Source organism: Chrysoperla carnea, chromosome 5, assembly GCF_905475395.1.
Source record: "Chrysoperla carnea chromosome 5, inChrCarn1.1, whole genome shotgun sequence".
NCBI classification, from domain to species: Eukaryota; Metazoa; Arthropoda; class Insecta; order Neuroptera; family Chrysopidae; genus Chrysoperla; species Chrysoperla carnea.
In genome coordinates, this window is record NC_058341.1 from 74,724,958 (window position 1) to 74,744,904 (window position 19,947).

The 19,947-nt window shown below is 29.6% G+C and overlaps 2 protein-coding genes across 2 annotated transcripts in view; one reads left to right on the forward strand and one right to left on the reverse strand.

Moving 5' to 3' along the window:
- Positions 1 to 1,065: 1,065 nt before the first annotated feature.
- LOC123299612 (ice-structuring protein 4-like) lies at positions 1,066 to 3,487 on the reverse strand. The gene is made up of 2 exons (XM_044881875.1): positions 3,370 to 3,487; positions 1,066 to 1,425 (listed from the first exon to the last, which is right to left on the reverse strand). The coding sequence occupies exons 1-2, from the start codon at positions 3,469 to 3,471 to the stop codon at positions 1,183 to 1,185; spliced, it is 345 nt and encodes a 114-aa protein (XP_044737810.1). The 5' UTR covers positions 3,472 to 3,487; the 3' UTR covers positions 1,066 to 1,182.
- Positions 1,312 to 19,947, forward strand: part of LOC123299607 (ice-structuring glycoprotein-like) — a 489,510-nt gene continuing 470,874 nt past the window's right edge. The window contains exon 1 of the mRNA XM_044881870.1: positions 1,312 to 1,399. The gene's annotated coding sequence lies outside the window, so the exon portion shown is untranslated. The remainder of the gene's footprint in view (positions 1,400 to 19,947) is intronic.

Consider the following 19,947-nt stretch of genomic DNA (forward strand, 5'->3'; position numbering starts at 1 on the left):
TTTTTCTTTAGTAGATTTAAAGGTTTTTTCATTCCACACTCGGGTTGCCCGCCTTCAAAATGGGCTGCCAAATTTTCTAACTATCTGAGGCTTGGCAACCATTTTTCCCCTAAAATTAGAAATTTTTCATTTGGTGCTAAAATCATCCTTTGACTAATGAGCTAAGAAACTAGACGAAAATAAAAAAATTCAAGAAAAGTTTGCCTAGTAAAATAACTTGCTGTGAACTGCGGGTCCCATTGCATTACTTCCACTTACCAAAGTACTATCTTTTCCAAAAATATATTCCCTTTAACATCTCAGGTGCCATTTTCAGCGTTCGACTCTTCGCCTAATATAAATAATTAACATTTTTGTTCACTGAATCTATTTTTAATTTTTAAATTATCTTTATGGATTATTCATTATACATCTAGGCATATAAATATCACGAGTATGACAGAGTACATGCGTTAAGCTATGCATTATTGTTTTTGAAGTTCAATGCGATTATTTTTGATCTTATATAATTCGTTCAATTATCGATAATTTTCAACTATTTGATTTATCCTAATAGTTATCAACATTTTCCTGGCTATCAAGTTCTTTACTTTAAAAGAAAAACTATCATTCAAATTTTCTTATATATTAGCGTTGTATAAGTATATTAGCGTTACATATATTACTGTTATGGATTGCTTATATTTGGCCGCTCGTGTGACTACTTGGTGCGATTCACTCGAGTTTCGGACATCGCTGTAATTTATTATTTATGATCACATAGTCAATAAAAAATTAAGTATATTTTGATAGTTATAAGAAATCATAATAACATTTAGCTAAGGCACGTTATCAAAATAAAGCAATTTTTTCGATCTTGGAAATAATTTTATGCAATAAAATTTTAAAAAAAAATTATTTTTTCGTAGCGTTTTGTTTTTATTGAGGTAACAATTTTGGTTAGGGCCTGTGGACTCGTGACTGCAATGCCTATTTATTATTAAGATTTAGAGTTAAAAACAAGAAAAATTTAGCAACTGTGTCGTAATTTGATAAGACAAAAAAAATCGAAATAAGTACCAAGTATACAATTACACAATTTATTAATTCAAAAAAAACTCTCAAAATAATTATAAAGATCACATAATTTCGATTTCAACCGTTGTTAACACTGCCTTGGATATATTAATATCCTCGCCTTCCTCATCCTGCAGCTCGTGCTGCAGTAGCCGCCGTTGCTGGAGTTGCCGCAGTAGCTGCAGCTCGCCTTCCTCGTGCTGCAGTAGCCGCAGTAGCTGGTGTTGCAGCAGTAGCCGCAGTAGCTGCAGCACGCCTTCCTCGTGCTGCCGTAGCAGCAGTAGCAGCAGTTGCCGCAGTAGCAGCAGTAGCAGCAGTAGCAGCAGTAGCTGCAGTAGCTGCAGTAGCCGCAGTAGCCGCAGTAGCTACCTATAAAAAAATAAAATTAATTGATTTAAAAAAAAAATGTTGATAATTGATTGAAAGATAGAAATTTTAGGTGAAGTAAAAAAACAAGGGAAAAAAACTATTAGCTAATCTTACACACAAAGTTATAAGAGTATCTTTCTTCTCACTTCTTCAGTGGATATAGTACATGCTATAAACAATCACATACATAGTATACGCAACGTAAAAATTTAAAATATATACAATACCTGTATACGTACTATATTTTGTTTCACGAGTAAAGAGTGATGTTTACGAAAAATGTTTCAAACAAAAGCTGTTTAATTTTTTATAAAACACGGACCCAAGACCCAATTTACCTCATTTACGACCCCTCTTTTTACGTCCTGAGCACGCTTTAAAAATTTCAGCTTGATATCTCTTTTCGTTTTTGAGTTATCGTGATCACAGACGGATAGACAGAGAGACAACCGGAAATGAACTCTTTGGTTGATTTTAAGAATACCTATGCCAAATTAGTGAAAACCCTCACTACGGCATGCAAGAGTCGACTAGAGCTTCGTGTCCAACAAGGATAACCAAGGGGAAATCAAAACCTCCATTGTGGTTTCCCGAAATTGACATCCTAAGGAAAAAGTGCCGACGCTTCTTGTTCAATTAGTCCAAAATAACCAATGAGGGGAACGCTTATAAGGCCACCTTAAACACTTACAAAAAAGCCTTAAGGCTTGCAAAAAGGACTTCCTGGGCAGACTTTTGCGAGAAAATACAGTCAATGGAGGCGAGTCTAGTCAATAATCATTTCCCTGGCCAAGAGCTGCGGGAATATAATGGATGAGAAGCTACAGCTAATTCGTATAACTTCGCCCAAGCGCTGATCGATACAGAAAAGATCAAATGGACAATCTCTGAGTTTCAGCCATACAAATCAGCAGAAGAAATGGAATCATCCCAGCAGAAATGCAAGCGATTTCCAACAGAATGACTTCATGGTTAGAAGTCATCTGCAAGTCCTGTATACAGTTGACCCACATCCCAAAAAATGGAGACAGGTCAAAGTCGTCTTTATACTTTAAGGCGAGCGTGTCTCAGAAAGTACCCCCAAGGGCTTTCGACCCATTAGCCTCTCTTAATTTCTACTCAAGACGCTGTAGAGGCTGTTGGATGTATATATACGCAAAATCATGAGAACCAGAATCGTATTCGATTCATAACATGCGTACTGTAAGGGCAAGTCCGTCGAGACAGCTCTGCATTCACTTGTGGGTACAATCGAAAAATCAGTGACCTAAAAGAATACACCTTGGTGGCCTTTCTATGAAAGTGCCATCAATAACATCGGGCCTGAAGCTATAATCAGAGCACTGTATGATCTGAATATCGAAGACCCCTGAGATAGATCACTGAGTTTATTATACTTTTTCTTAGAAGCAGGGTGATAAGCTCCGAATTAGGCGACTCGGTCATACATCGATATGTAGGAAGAGGTACACCTCATGGTGTTGTGCTCTCACCCCTTCTGTGGAACATTGCGATAAATGAGCTTCTCCTTGGGATGCAAGATAACGGCGTATGCAGACGATGTAGCCATAGCGGCATCAGGGAAATTTCCTGATACCTTATCAAACATGATACAATCCACACTAACAATTCTAGTTCACTGGTGCTCTAACTCTAGCCTTGGGATGAGACCTGACAAAACAGATTTAGTACTCTTTTCAAGGAAATACCAAATTCCCTGAAGTTCCGAAGATTTTATATCGCTTCCAAGGGCCTCTATTATAAAAATTTCCCGTAAGTTTCAAACAATTCATATTTAAGATAGATGGGAGTGTTTTCAATTTTTCCGTGGTTCACAATGAAAAAATTTAGATTTTCCAATTTCTCCGTAGGTTTCCAGCAATTCCAAGTGATTAATAATAAAGTAAAAAGTGGTAAAGATTAATATTAATAGTTATTACTTACTTGAGCTATTGCTAACGCAACCAATGTAAGTAACATGAACAAAAATACTTTAAAATTCATTGTCGTATATTTTGAATAAAATTTTCTGAAACTATGAACCATAAAATAATTGTGGTTGTTTATGTACACAAATTTATTAATAAATGGACAATGATGCATGACGAATACTGGGTTGTTGTTTACTAGTGGAAATATTTTCAAAAATGGCTTGCAAATGTAAAATTCAGACTTCTTTTTATTCAACATATAATATATATATATATATATATATATATATATATATATATATATATATATATATATATATATATATATATATATATATATATATATATATATATATATATATATTTATTATATATATAAACATGTATATGTATATATCCTTTTTCAAAACTGCATGTTTTCCTTGTATATATATATATACCAGATATCCTGATATATATATATATATATATATATATAACATTCAAAAAGGGTACCCGATGATATTGGCCGACAATTTACCGCGAAATTTTGAACAAAAGGGGAGATATAGCGCGGTAGTTCTTAATAACATGGTCTCAGTGTGACAACTTTTATGATGTCTGTATAATATACTCAAAAAGTTGTTTATATCAAATGGAAAAATTGTGATTTTGTCAATATTCAAGAAATTTTTATTTAATAATTATTTATGTAGAAATAATTATTTACTAAAAGAAGTTAGTACAATAAAATTTAATATCTTTAAGGAAAAAATGTTGCATCTTTGAAATTTAGTAGTATTTTATTAGGTTTTAACAAATTCGTGCCCAAAAATCAAATTATACAAAACCTATGCAACAAATAAAACATTCGTAGCACAGGAACAGCCTTAGCTAATTCCCTCAGAGATTAAAAAAAATAACACATTTTTCTGAAAATCGAAAAATGCATTTTTAATTTTTCAAGAATTTTATTTAGAATACTAAGCGTCTAGATAAAAAAATTACAAGAGTGCCTTTTTGCTTAAAACTGATACAAAAATATTTTTTATTTTGAAAAAATTCAAGATTTTGTTTTTTGCGCACCGCGCACCCCTCACGCTTTGTGTATATCTGTCCATTTTTCTCATTAACGAACTTGACCTTCAAATACCAAAACCCCATTCTTGATATCACATTTTATTCAAATCGGACTTAAATTACGACCGCTAAAGAGGGTACAGACACATAAGAACAGTTATACTTTATAAGAATCTCTGCTTTCAAAAATATTAACATTGAGCTATTCACTTTGACATTGAATGTACAATCATTTTGAACAGATTATTAAGGAAACGTTTCAAGAAATCACTTCCGAGATATGTATGAGTGTATTTAAACAATTTTTTAAAAGAACAATTACATGTATGGAACACGAAGGTGGATACTTTGAGGCAAAAACGAACTTAATATGAGAGTGTTCAGGAATGAATTGTTAACGAAGATAATGTTTTGATCATTTCGCTTTTAGATTTAAATTTGCAAATCCAATTTATAAAACTTGATATCTGTTATTAAAATTAATTAATTTGCTAATTTGAAACATTTATAACAAAATAATTCATATAGAATATTTATTTTTCATATATTATGTTACAATTATTATTGTTGACGTAAGTAACAACAGTTATCTTCAGTTCGTTTTTGCATCAACGTATCCACCTTCGCGTCCCATACATTTACTTATTTTATATGAATTTTCTTACATACACTCCTTTTTCTCGAAGCGTTTCGCTTATTATCTGTTTAAAATAGAGATAATATTCATGAAATTTAAATTTGGTTCAAAAATTTTTTTCCGTAACTTTATTGGCTGGACAATTCAACTAAACCATTATTTTAATAATTAATTACTTTTTAATTACTTTAAATTAATTAATAAAAGTACAAATTCAGTGAGAAAAATTCAAAATTTCTAAAACGGGAAATTCAAATTTGTAAACGGACGTGACATCATAATAATACTGGCTTGTCAAATTTGTTAACATACTGTATGGCATTAATTACTTACATTTGTTATGATATTACATTAATTTCTATTATTCTACGACTTTTTATTAGAAAACTTAATGATAACGAGTGTAAATTCTATGTTGTACGGAACCCTAAACTCGTACGTGAAACGTATCCAAGAACACTCTTTATTAAATTACCTATTTCCTTAGAGCGTTTTCTAAACTGAACCAATGTTAAGGATCACCGAATATGTTTTAGTTGTTGGGAACGGAACTCTGAACTCGAACTTAAACCATACCTAAGAACACTCCCCATTAAACTACTTTTCAAATGAAAGAAAAAAAGTACATATCTGTTCATCCATTTACGCGCTGCGACGCCACAGAAAGACACACAGGCAGACAGACACACATTGCTGTCAAACTTATAACATCTAAGTTGCCTCTAAGTTGGTATTTGATTTTGTTTTATCCATCAAAAATAACGAAGTAATACCTATTATTTTTCATGTAAAGTTAACTGCAAAAAAAAAAAAAAAAAAAAAGAATTTAGTGCGTGCTTATAGGAGCAATAAATATGCACAGTCTTAAAATTTGAATACATCGGTCCATTTTGTAACTCTAAGGTAGAATTAAAAACGAAAATTTGCTCAATTACTTCAGCTACAACTTCTATTTAAATTTTTGATTATTTTTTGCATGGTTTTTTTTTTTGTAATACGTAAAAATCTGATTTTTTAAAACCCCTAAAAAGGGGTTAAAACCCAGCGTACCATGAGTAATCAATTTTTCGACACGAAGTTGTTACAGCCTAATAAACAACTGTGCCACATTTTAACAAGATGCAACACTTTTTTCTCTCTTGATGTTTAATTTTTTTCGTACTAAAAGATGACTGCTTATTATTATTTATCATTGGCTATCATTCTATATCTACCTAACACAATGTAGAGAATTAACATGAAAGTTATGCCCTTGGCTATATAATAAGTGATTGTAGGATCGTGTTAACTGTGATTATAATATTTTCCGATTTATTAAAAAAATGCATAATAAATTTTTTATTAATTGCTACCTTTGAGTCTATGTTAATTTTATTTTTCCTATCTAAACCCGCTACGTTTCCTTGTGTGTTCTTTTCTTGTAGATTAATTTCATTTATCTTTGTGTAACATAATTTATTAATAAGATTTTTTGTGTAAAAGTTTTCTCGTAAAATGTTGAAGATATTATTTTAAATTAAAAAAAAATTTAATCCTTGAACGTTCATACTCTATTAATAATATTTTTATCCGTCTTGATTATTTGGTATTTAGGGTGATTAGGAAAAAAGTTTAGTAATCTATTGCTACTTATTTAATTTCAAGTCCAATTCGTAGTGATTACTTTATTATTATTGAGAGTTAGTAAAATCATGTTCCTTATTGCACGATATTTGTTTGCTGGTTGGGAGTTAAAACCAAAAAAACTGCAATAGACACTTAAAACAGGAAACTAAAACTTTTTCAATCGATTCAGGTTGCCATGAATTTTGAGAAAATGCAAAAATCTTTTTATATATTAACTGTCAAATTGTATCTTTAATCTCCGAACCAAAAACAGAGGGAGTTAGGGATCCGTACCCAAGGTGTTTTAAGTTTTGTAAATTTCACTTTTAATTGGATAAAAATGCTTTTTTTGTCAAAATTTTATGTTTTATCATTAAAAAAAATTGACTTGTGAAAGTTATCAGAATTAAATTTAATGTAACTACAATGCAATTTTGATGCTTTGTCTTAATAAATATCCTAATCAAGCCAAACGTAATATACTCACATATTGGGTTGACTACTAAATCAGAGGTATGTTTTTTTAAACTAATACTACAATTATTTCATACATGTAAAACTGACTATAAAATTCAGCCATACAAGTATTTGACTTTCAAATTAATACCTTAAATTTCCAGAAAAATATCTTGTAAAAAAAAAGTTAGCGCTACATTTATAATGTACCAAGGTACGAAAGGAATATACTTTTTACCGGGTGTCCAAAAACACCGCTCGATATTTTATTATTTCCATACCTAGGAACCTGAGTCTTCTGAATTTTTAACAGTGAGATAATTATTTTATGATAATTATTAAAAGGTTAACTGGTAGCCTTCTCCCCATTAGTAATCTGAATAATTGTCAATAGTAATTAGCTTTATATTTAAAATATCAAAATTTAGTGCGTAATTGTAACCCTTCAATGAATAATATTTTATCGTTATTTTCGGAACTAACTATAATTCGTTCCCAAGTCTATAATTTTAAAACATGCGTCTACCGGAAGTGACGTTATAAGTTTATGAAGTTTATCTAAGCTCCATATCCATTCTGGACTTGTGTACTACGTTTAGCCACTAATTTATTATCGGTATTTTGTTAAGGTTGTTATAAAAGTGATAAGGGTTTCAACGTCGGTCTCACTCTGTCCCATGTATAATGGGCAGAACGAAGTATCTGCTGCCATCTTTAAATAAACAAAGGACCCGGACATAATACATTGATTTTTGGTTTCGGTTAAAATTTTTTGTAAACAATGGATTAAGGTAGTTCTCATTCTGATAAAAAGTTCTTATGGATTCCACTCTCAAAAACCTTTCCCTTCCGAGCTATAGCCCTTCAAAGGTTATGTCCACATGATATATTTATTTTTTGTTTTGGTTAAAATTTTTTGATAACTGTGGATTAAGGTAATTTTGAACATGATGATCAAAAGCTTTTATCTTCCCTTCTGAGCTACAGGTCTTCAAAGGTTATGCCAACATGAGATATGGATTTTTGGTTTCGGCTAAAATTTTTTGAAAATTATGGATTACGGTTGTTTTGATTATGCTGATCAAAAGTTCTTATGGACACAACCGTTAAAAACTCTTCCGATTCTCCGTCCGATTTTTACCATTGTTATTGTTATCACTAATTAATTTGCTTTCTGATGAATTGTTTTCTAAACGTACAGTTTGATCTTTAGAATCAATGATTTCTTCTAAGATGAGTAATGTTAGGTCTAAAAAAGATTACCTGCAAATTGTTCTCTTGTTCTCTTTTAGACAAACCTCTTCTGTAATGCATATAATTTATTAATTATTAACTTTTTACTCGCAGATTTGTACTGTATTGTGGTGGGATTATTATTAAATCCGTTCATTCTTCGTATAGAGAAGAATCGTTTGCGTATTGCTTATGGACTCAAAAAGTTCTCCATCGATTGAGCTCAGAGGGTGGACGAATGGGGGATGGAAGTGCGATTTTATAGACAAATACAGATCAACGTTTGCCTAAATCTAGTTTTTTTTTTTTTTTTGTATAATGTCATTTATAATAATTACAACAAAAAAAAGAAGATTTCTAATTATTATTCTTACAAGCAGTATGTTAGTAATGTCTCTTTATTAATCGAAAATCTGAATTTATTATAAAGCTTTATATGTAAATTTTGAACCAGCAGAAATTGGTAAAATATTGAAAATAGAAACTTTTTTAACAGATTTCTAAAGAAAATACAGTATAAAAGATTTTCCATTCAAAATCAAGTATCATAAAATGAATATTTTACACATAACTACTAATGGTTACGGTTCTAAAAAAAATCTACTAAATTTTCCTTTCCTGTTATGGACAGCCATGTTCTTCCTATTCATGAACAATCAAATATTTCCAAATATATCATAATAGGTGGGTATCAAATAAAACAGTATGCCGTGTTTACATCACAAAACTTCTGACGCAAGGGGATATAGGAGAGAGAAAAAATTGGGGATGAATGATCGAATATTAAATAGTACAATAAAAGCCTGTAAGTTACATGAACGTCAGTTCAGTCGTTTAAAAGTTGTAAACTCTTTTACTAAGGGTTTATCAAATTCCATAGAATTTACTAGATACTTCTCATCTATTTCCATGCAACCATATTGTCCCACAGCAAAATGTGGCGGGATACATTTAGTAACATAATAACTAATCAGCAATATTAGACTATTCGTTGTGTGCGTAGTCATGGTAGGGATAATAAAATCGATGCCAGCGCTTTAAGTGAAAAATTTTGGAGATAAAGTGGGCTGTTATGACTAATTTGCAATTATTTACATGTTAATGATATAGAAACTGTCAAATTAAAATGATTGAAAAACACTAATTAATTAAACTTAATGCATTAAAAATTGTGAAAATAAGAAATCAAATTGTACAAATATTATTTTTCAAATGTTAATTATCGTAATTATTTATTTAAATTTGTGAAACAAGAATATTAAATTTTAAATGTAAGTTTTCAATGCAATCCACACAATTATATATGCATCCATTAATTCTATAATTAAAGTAGTGTATCGTTGTCATGGAAACGAAATTCACGCTCGGAGCGAATATATAAATATCTCTTAATATATCGAATGTTGTTGTGAATGATGATTGCGCAATTGTCAATCATCGTTAATACACAATGGTAGATAGAGGGCCACGTAACCACTACAAATTGATTGAAAATATATTTATGATATTTTTTAATTATTTTGTACATTTTTAATAAAAATGTACAAATTTAATGCTTATAGAAAACTTTCCATGTTTGCATTTGCCTTTCTTTTCCAGCTAAAATTATTTTATAATATGTATTTCTAATTAAAATAAAAATAAAATAAGTATTAGAAATTAACTTAAGTAATTAAATTAAAAGTATCGTTAAACAAGTGAAAATTACAAAAAAAAACCGACAAATTTTTCAGCTACGGAACCCTAAACTTGTATTTGAGACATATCTTAGAACGCTCTCCATTAAATTGCCTTTTTCCCTTAAGCCCTTTCCAAACTGAGCCGATTTGGAAGATCATCGCCTTTTTTTTCGGGTACGCAACCCTAAATTCTCACTTGAAACATAGCTAAGAACACTCTCCATTGAATAGCCTTTCAAACAAAACAAAAAAATCAAAATTAGTTTATCCGTTTATGCGCTACGATGCCACAGACAGACAGACAGGCAAACACACAGACAGACACACACACACATAGCAGTCAAACTTATGATACCATTTTTTTTAATTCCGGGGTTTAAAAGTTAAGATGATATATATAAAAGACGATAAATATTTCTTGTATGTCCTTATGGTAAATACACATAAAAGACAAGTCAGTCAGTTTCTTCTTTTATTTGTAAAGGTAGCAGTTAACCCGCTTCACTGAGCAATTGCAATTTTAAATACATCGATTATTTTATTATAAACTTTACTTCATTTGCCATCATTTAATTCCGCTTTCGTTAACAATTTCGTTCGTTTTAATTTTTGGTGCTTTATCCTAATTTTTTTGAAAACAAAATATACCCGCTATTCGCTGATAATATAACTTTCTTTCCATAGGTGAAATAATTTTTAAATTCGACTGTGCTGTTTTAAAATTGAACTATTTTACCACCTCGAGCTAAATTTCCAACCCTTCCTTAGTGCTCATCCTCCACAGTGGCAAAAAACCCACATGCAAATTTACATAGTCCTACATTGGGCGTGGTTCCATGCAAATAAACTGAAGTGATTGATTTTTTCCTTTCTTGATTAGTGCAACTTGTGCAATCTTGAATGGTTTTGCCGTCAACTGTTTCTGCCGGTTTGAAGTTTAAGTATATAGCTTCATGACCATTGTTTCAAATATTTCGTACAACGATTACATATAGTTTTAGAAGAATAATTATTTTTTGAATATTGTAAATATTGTTTATTAAAAAAACCTTGATAATATTATAACACACGTTGATCTATATTTGTCTATGAAAATATTAATATGGAGTTCCCACATATACAAAATTCACATCCCCTTTTTTACCCCTCAAGGAAAAATCCCTTCTTAGTGCTCACAGACATTACTTAAGGAACGTGTGTACAAAATTTCATGCTTCTGGACCAAGCGGTTTCAGCTGTGCGTTGATCGATCGGCCAGCTTCCATTCTTATATATATATATATATAAATCAATAAATTTTCATATTTAATTTATTATTTATAATTTTAATACAGTGTGTAGCATTTTAATATATTATTTTAATTTTAATACAGAAATTTATGTGTAGCATTTAAGATGGAGACACCATCATATTTACGTTATTGGAATTCGATTTGAAATATTGCACAGTCATATAGAGTGATGAATTTTAAAGTCAGCCTACTACAAATTGATAAATGGGGCCGATTTTTATTATTTTACTTAGCGCCACAGATGGTTAGAGATATCGAAAAACAAAAAATTAAAAATTTTGTTCAAAAATTTTTTTATACGCATATACCGATTTTCATGACAAAATTAGCAGTTTTAATTTTTTCCATTTCATAGCACACTAGTTATAAAATTATTTTATAACTAGTGTTACTGTGGAATGTAAAAACTGGTCGAATTGATAATTTAATGTGTTATGAATTAATTTAATGAATTACTATTGAATGCATAACACATTAAATTATCAATTCGTCCAGTTTTTACATTCCATAGCACACTAGTTATAAAAATATTTTATAAATAGTGTACTATGGAATGTAAAAACTGGACGAATTGATAATTTAATGAGTTATGCATTCAGATATTTCAATAAATTTGAGTAGAGAACGAAATAACAAAGAAATTAAAACTGCAAATTTTGTCTTGAAAATCGGTATATGGGTATAAAAAAATATTCTAAGCAATTTTTTCTTATATTTTCTTTCTGATTTCGGTTAAGCATTTTAAAAAATGTGACTCATCATCTTGTACGAATTTACAAAATTTCAAATCGATATTCTAATAAATCACAAAGATATGAGGTTGTCTTCATCTTAAATGCGTCACACTGCACATAGATATTTGAATTTCCAATAGTTTTTTTTTTTTTTTAAATTAATAAAATTAATATATGTTATTGTTTTGTGATAATTATAATAAATATAATTAACATGATTAACAAACAATAGTTAAGTATTTCGTTATGAGGAAAATAAATTTTATAGATACAAACGATATATATTGTTAACACAAACAATAATTCTACATGCAAAGTTTTTTAAATAGTAACAATAATATAAACTATTTAAAACAAATTCACACAATAAATAAATTAGTTACGGTTTAAAAGACATAAAAATTATAATCACTAATATAATAATTCATTTTTTATTATTATTATTATTATTATTATTAATTGTTTACATGAACTAGAAATAACTTATAAATACATAAATATAATATTATATTTATGATTGACATTATAAATTTGTGGTTATGTTCATAATAATAATAACATAGCATAACCTTTTTAATATCATTTCACCATGACCGGATACGGAAGTTTATATGGCGCGATGCAGTTCAAAACTCACATGGTGTTGGTGTTTATGATCATCAAATGAAATTTATGTGTACAGGGTCGGATTAATCAATACACCAGCATGGCACAAGTTTTCTTTTTTTAAAATGTTGTATCATTTAAAAAAATTATTTAATCAGTTATCGTCTAGTTAGTGGATATTGTTACTTTTGCAAAATTCACTTATACAGAATGTTCTATTATTTTCTGTAGAATTTAACACTTGCTGCACAAAATTATCAAGAAGAACGAAAAAGCTGTTTATCAAATTTCGACCTGAGCCATAATTCCCGACATAGTGTTATTGAAATAATTAAAAAATCCATCATTTTCCAAAAGTTTAACTGTTAATAACTTTTAACGGTGAACTTCGCGAAAAAAATCAGGATAGCTTTACTTGACTCCAAAAAGTGGCATTTGAATGTTTCTGTACATCAAGTTTATATTTATGATATACAAAAATGCTAACAATAGGGGTTTCTAAAAATATCTGGAATATTAATCTCTAGGTAAGCTTTTCTGAACAAGAATTAATTGATAAAATGCGGTCCACACATTTGGCAAAGTCATCTTCATCTCCTTTTATGAACCCACCAACAATCGCGTTATGAGCATTTGGCTCACGCTCGATTGTGGTTGAAACTTTTCTATCTTCATATAATTTTATCCATTTACGAATTATGAATTTTTCAAATTTTTTCAACCAATCTACAATTTTGAAAAAATTATTTTTTCAAGCCATTCGGCAATTGTGGTCTCTTTTTTCACGAGTCAAAATTTTTTTGATTAAAATATTTGTGATAATAATTAATAATTATTAATTATTTTTAATAAGCTTAATAAATGTCGATCAGTAAGTACGTTTTGTTTTAATTTATTTATATTACAATGTTGAAAGCATTGTTATTTTGAACATAACCTATGATGTTCATTCAGTTCAATAAATATTTACAGTATAACCCTGGTGGTAAAAATATTTGAAGAAAGAATAAGAAATTCTGAAAAAGTCTTAGGAACTTTGAATTTTTCAACGTTTTCGGACTAGTCTAATTCAGAGTTATTCAGAGTGCTTAATACTTTTTTAAAGTTTCTAAGACTTTTTCAGAGTTTCCTAAGACTTATTAAGACTTATTATTTTTTCAAATATTTTTTCCATCAGGGAATTGATGAATACATAGTAAATTTTCTAAAATTTAACTCAAATTAATCATTTTCTAATTATGTTATTGTTTTACTGTAGATTTGCTATCATTGAGACGAACTTTTGTATTTCTAGTCAAATTTGAAAAAGCAATATCTGACTCAGATATTTTTAATTCACTTGAACAAATCAAAGATGAAGAATCTACTACTTTTTATTAGCTACTGTATTAAAATATAAATTTATATAAAATCATTATGTTAACATTTACAAATTTATAGAAAATTTATTATTTATTTTATTGACGGATTAAAGGATGTGACTTATTAGTAATCAAAGAAAGTGAGATACTATGATAATTAAATAGGACGATAAAGACAACAAACTTTTTATGTTTTCAGTTTTCAATACTAATTAAATTATTTTACAGTTTTTTTTATAATCGTCTCCTATAAATAAGTGTGCGACGAACAAGCCTAATGTCTTTCAGTGCTCCGTGAATGGATGGATTTTTTCAATAATAGCATCTCGGAAATTAGGCCTCAGATCGAAATTTGGTAAAAGGATTCTTCGTTCATCTTGATAAGCTTATTGAGAAAGTGCAGAGTTCTACGTTCAACTACAGAACATCTTGTATACCAGTACTTATCCTCAACATTTACAATTTTTCGTAAACTTCATCGTCATTTATATCAAAACACAATTGAATGAATGCCTAATGGCGATTCGATTTGAACATTGAGTTAATGTCTTGTCTTGGTTCCAGAAGTCAATTTTAAATTCGACTCTGTATATTTTATAGATAGATAGTACAAACTAGATAGATTCTGACTATACTGATGACTGCCAATATTGTGAATATAACGATAATTTAAATATCCGGAATTTAAACGATTTTAGTTTAATATTTATTACATTAATAGGTATTACACGTGTTAGCTTGTTATTTTGGTATCATTGTAATAATGGCTTGTGCTACACTTCAATGAATCTCAAATATTTTAATGGGATCATTTTTTATATTTTCTCATACATTTTATAGTTAAAAACTCGTGAGCAGTGAACTTCCATTAATGAGGCCATATTTTCCGATAATTTTATTGAAATGAGATGGTTTTTGAACATATTCAATAAAAGTATTCACATTTTTAATCCTTATTTGTAGGACTGACTTTTTCCTAACCTGTTTTGAATAGTCCAATTTATTAGGTACATATCTTTTCATTTCTATAATTTTTTCTGACTTTTTAAAACTGAAGTTACTAAATATTAGTAGGCTTAGTAAATGAAGTAGTCCAGACATTTTCGGAAACAATCACTCAAAAACTTTTGAAGAATAAATTTTTTTCATAGAAATTTAGGGGAGGCAGTACTTCATAAAAATTCAAATAGACAAATACGCAAATAGGGGTTGTGTTCACCCTCTCCCCCTTTTTGGGGGTAATTTACCTCAAAAATGCTTTTTTTTACATATCTCAAAAAAGGGTATAAATTAATAAGGACATAAAAGTTCAATCAATTTACTTTTAAACAAGTGAAAACAATTGACTGATTTACTTGGTGAAATAGAATACCATGTATGGACAGTGTTGATTACGCAATAGTTTATTTTTTTCCGTCATGTAAGTAACGAAAGATGGCCTCTCTTAGATAGCCACACATACATACATACTATATAATTTACACCTAATTTCCGCCCTCACGGAAAAAAAGTGACGTTTAGGAAAAAATGTTTCAAACAAAATTTGTTTATTTTTTTAAAAGGATATAACATTTTTTACATTTAAATTTTTGTTCTACCTCTTTTACAATTGACCTATGCTGCTCATTTACGAACTTAGGCTCACTTTTTACGTCCCGAGTACGCTATAAAATTTTAGCTTGATGTCTTTGATTCATCGTGTGAACAGACGCATAGACAACCGAAAATGGACTAATTAGGTAATTTTATGAATACCTATACCAATATTTTGTTTGTTGCATCAATATTTTTACGCGTTACAAACTTGGGACTAAACTTAGTATACTTTGATATATTTCATATATACATGGTATAAAAAGAATCTTATTAGTCGGTAATCGTTTACTAGAAAATCATGGTTAAAAAATATTTAAAAATCGAATTAGGGGAGAACATGTAAAGTTTGATTTATAGAATTTAACAACAAAGAGTTAATTAAAAAAAATTAACTTTTATTTTTAGGGTTTACTCAAGTCTGCAATCAATATTTAATGTTTTTTTTTACTACCTAATTATACAAAAAAAATTATAATAAATTAAAATAACACAATAAAATATTTTTTTAATCAAATTCAATTCGTATTAACAATTGTTAAAAATCATAAAAATATTTTTTTAAATTCAGTTGACTAAAATTGAATTTCCAAATTCAACGATCAGTTATTTTTAAATTCAAAAGCATAGCCTCAAAATTTCCAATTCTTTAACAAAAGATAACGTAATTTTAATTTATATATTATTTTGATTATGAATAAAATAAAACTAATATACAGAGTGGGCCCTTTTAACCTATGCACCAGAATATCTCGCCAGAAGCGCCACATATTAAAAAATGATCTGAAAAAAAATTATATAGTTTGATGGGGGATATCATGTTCTGACATCAGATTGGACCTAGTTCTTCGGGTTGCTTTAATAGCCAAATTAGTTTTTTCCATAATTCATCACAAATTCAAAATAATAATTACTGTTTTTTAACGAATTTCCGAAGCAACTGGAGCTATTGTTTTTGAACTGATGATAGAATTTTTTTTTTAATTTCTTCAAATGTATATTGATCCTGCATAATATATGTCAAAAATGGCCGTCGTGTCTGTAAATTCTCTAGCGGTCGCAATTTAAGTCTGATTGGAATAAAATTTGGTATCAAGAAGAGTTTTGGTATTTAAAAGGTCTATATTGTTAATGAGAAAAGTCGACAGATAAACAAGGTGTGGGGAAGTGAGTAGGTTTACGCAAAGTACAAACTTTGGAATATTTTTGTATTTTTTTTATCAGTTTTAAGCAAAAAAATTCACTTGTGATTTTTTCTCTAGGCGCTTAGTTTTCGAAATAAAAACTCTTGAAAAATTCAAAATAAAATATTCGATTTTAATAAAAATGTGTTTTCATTGATGGGAGAATTCGCTTAGCTTACGCAGCTCCTGCGATACGAATTTTTATTTATTTTAGAAACGTAGATCAATACGTTCGTAATTCCCATGCATTTGTGAACAATGGTCTTATACCACTTGTATTGTAAATAACTATTTTCTAACGCCAGCCAGAACTTAGACCCTTTAAAATTCATGAAAATTAATTAAAAATAGCTAAAAGTAAACAAAATTAAATTGCCGCATCCGATTATCAGATGAGTGAAGATCGAACATACACCGTCTGTTGTATTGAAGGAATATTTTTAAATTTTTCCCTTAAGGGGTTCAAAATAGGGTTAAAAGTTTGCATGAAGCTTTATCAATTTTTAAGTTAGAATTGCCAGAAATGATATATGAGCCCATGGTTGAAAAGAAAACTTTAGTGTATTACTTACTATTTTCAAAAATATCATTGTTCAAGGGGCTTAAATAGGAGGTGAAAGTTTATATGAAACTTTGTCATTTTTAACACGCTTTTATAAGCTTGGGCTGTATGTTTGTTTGTATGTATGTAACTATGTAACGGAATCTTTGAGCACGATTTTCACCGGTTTCTAAACATCTGATTAACTTGAAACTTTGCATACGTCTCAAGAACCGGTGACAATGCAATAATTCGTTAATAATTTCCCATTATCCTTGGTAGGGACGCCAGGATAAATATATTCTTTTCATATATCCTCTATGAGAGTGAACACGATAACTCAAAAACGAAAAGAGATATCAAGATGAAATTTTTATAGCGTACTAAGGACCTAAAAACTGTAAACCGTTAGAGATAGAACAAAAGTTCAAATGAAAAAAATGTTCTTTATAAAAAAATAAACAACTTTTGTTTGAAATTTTTTTTTTTGTAAACTTCACTGTTTACCCACGAGGGCGTAGCTATGGAACTGCTGAAAGACGAATGTTGCCACTAATCCTGAGTTGGGCTTCGACTGTTCACAAAATGCAAGGTTGTACAGTTGATCATGCAGTCATTTATCTAGGCTCACGACTGTTTGCTCTGGACAAGCTTATGTGGCACTTAGTCGTGTAAGAACCTTAGACGGTATTCGCATTGAAGAACTTGATTGCTCTAAGTTAACAGGAAAAACCCCGTGCAATAGTGATGCTTTAAATGAGATGAATAGATTACGAAACGATTCGTAATACATTTTAATACCACATATCCACAAAAAACTAATTGATAAATCGTACTAAAAAGTATAAAATAAATAATAGTTTAAAAAAACTAAAAAAACACGCTTTTATAGCAAATCGAACTAAAAACTTAAAAATAATTTTTAATAACAAAGAGTTTATATTACCGTAGCAGAAGGTTATACAATAAATCATAATTAATTACTTTATTAAATTCAGAGTGAAAAGCGTGGGGTGCATTTCACTACATTTTCATAACTCTCCACTCATAGATAGTTGCCAATAGAATGATTGTATAACCTTTAGTATGTCAAGCACCCCACGACTTTTCACTCTGAATTTAATAATTCTGTTTGTAACTTAAATTTTATTATATTTTTATTTAAGGTAGGATTGTAAAAATTGATATATGTGCTCATGGTTTGAGACAGAAGTATACTGTATCACACTTTTATTTCATTCTTTAGAGGAGCACAGCGAAATTCGTCTCCGATTGCAGCCTTATTTTCCAACGGTATATAAATAAATTTGCCTTTAGGGGGCGGACTAAACGAAGGCAAGCGGGTTGAGGAGAAGCACTTGAATCTTCAAAGTTGACATTGTGTATATTGCTGTATATAAAAGGGTGAGGTAAAGGTCGGATCTCTAAATGAATCAATGAATCACTAAACGAATTCACAAGCGATTGTGAGAAAAGTGTACTGTATCATTTTTATTTCATTCTTTAAAGAAGCACAGCGAATTCCCGGACGAATGTCGCGTAGTTTTCCAAGGGGATGTTTTCCAAAAACAAACAACAAATAAATTTAGTTGAAAAATGGTGAAAAAAATCAAAAGTTCTTAAATTAATATCAGGAGAACATGGAGTATTATGTATCTAGCGTGTTTTTCCTAAACGGTACATTTTTAGACCGTGAGTATATTTTTCATCAAACCTAGACATAATAATTTTGAAAAAAGGGATGAATCATGGCATTTGATAAACGAATGAGGAAGATAAGGGTAGGACAGAAAAAATACTAGAGTAATAATATATAAGATTATTAGTTTTGGCTATATAAGAGGTGTATTAAATTAATTCTTTATTAAGTTATTTTATACTTTTTAGGCTTTGAAGTCGATTTTTTAAACGTATTTTTTTATTTTATACTTTTTAGTGTCTGTAATAGGTTTCAAACCTATCAATAGATTTGAAGTCTAAATGAATGAAAAAAGATATCAGTTATTCAGTATTTATCAATAAACGAAAACTACCTCTCACATTTGACTGGCCATTGTCATTGACTTTGTTGACCTACGATCTTTTGTTACCATTCGATAGATAATCAAAATTCAAAAAAAATGATATAGAACTTGACTGCACGTGTGATAGCAACAAAGATAACTAATAAAAACAACTCATCCCTGTATTGACACGGAATTGTATCTTCCCCCAACACCACGAATACGAAAACTTGGTTTTAGACTCAGGCAATGTCCCTAAACATCCCATAAAAATTTCAGACATTAAGTATTTTTTAACCGACTTCTAACAAAAAAGAACGAGGTTCTCAATTCGACTGTATTTTTTTTGTATGTTTGTGACCTCAGAAAATTTGACTGGGTGAACCGATTTTGATGATTCTTTACCTAATTGAAAGCTTGTGCTTCCCGTGTGGTCCCATTTCAATTTGATCCAGTTCTGACAATGGTATGTATCCATGTGAAAACCCTATAAGTTCGATGATTCTTTTTTGATTTCTCACTAAAAATCATAAAATAAAAAAATTTTTAACAAAAAAAAAAAACCGACTTAAAAAAAAACTAATTCATATGCACTAAAAAGTAAAAAA

Excerpts from the sequence above, each read along its gene's own strand:
- LOC123299612 (XM_044881875.1), bottom strand. The coding sequence starts at position 3,471 with ATGGTTCATAGTTTCAGAAAATTTTATTCAAAATATACGACAATGAAT. Across the intron at positions 1,426-3,369 it reads TTGCGTTAGCAATAGCTCAA|GTAGCTACTGCGGCTACTGC; the intron begins GTAAGTAATAAC and ends ATTTTTTTATAG.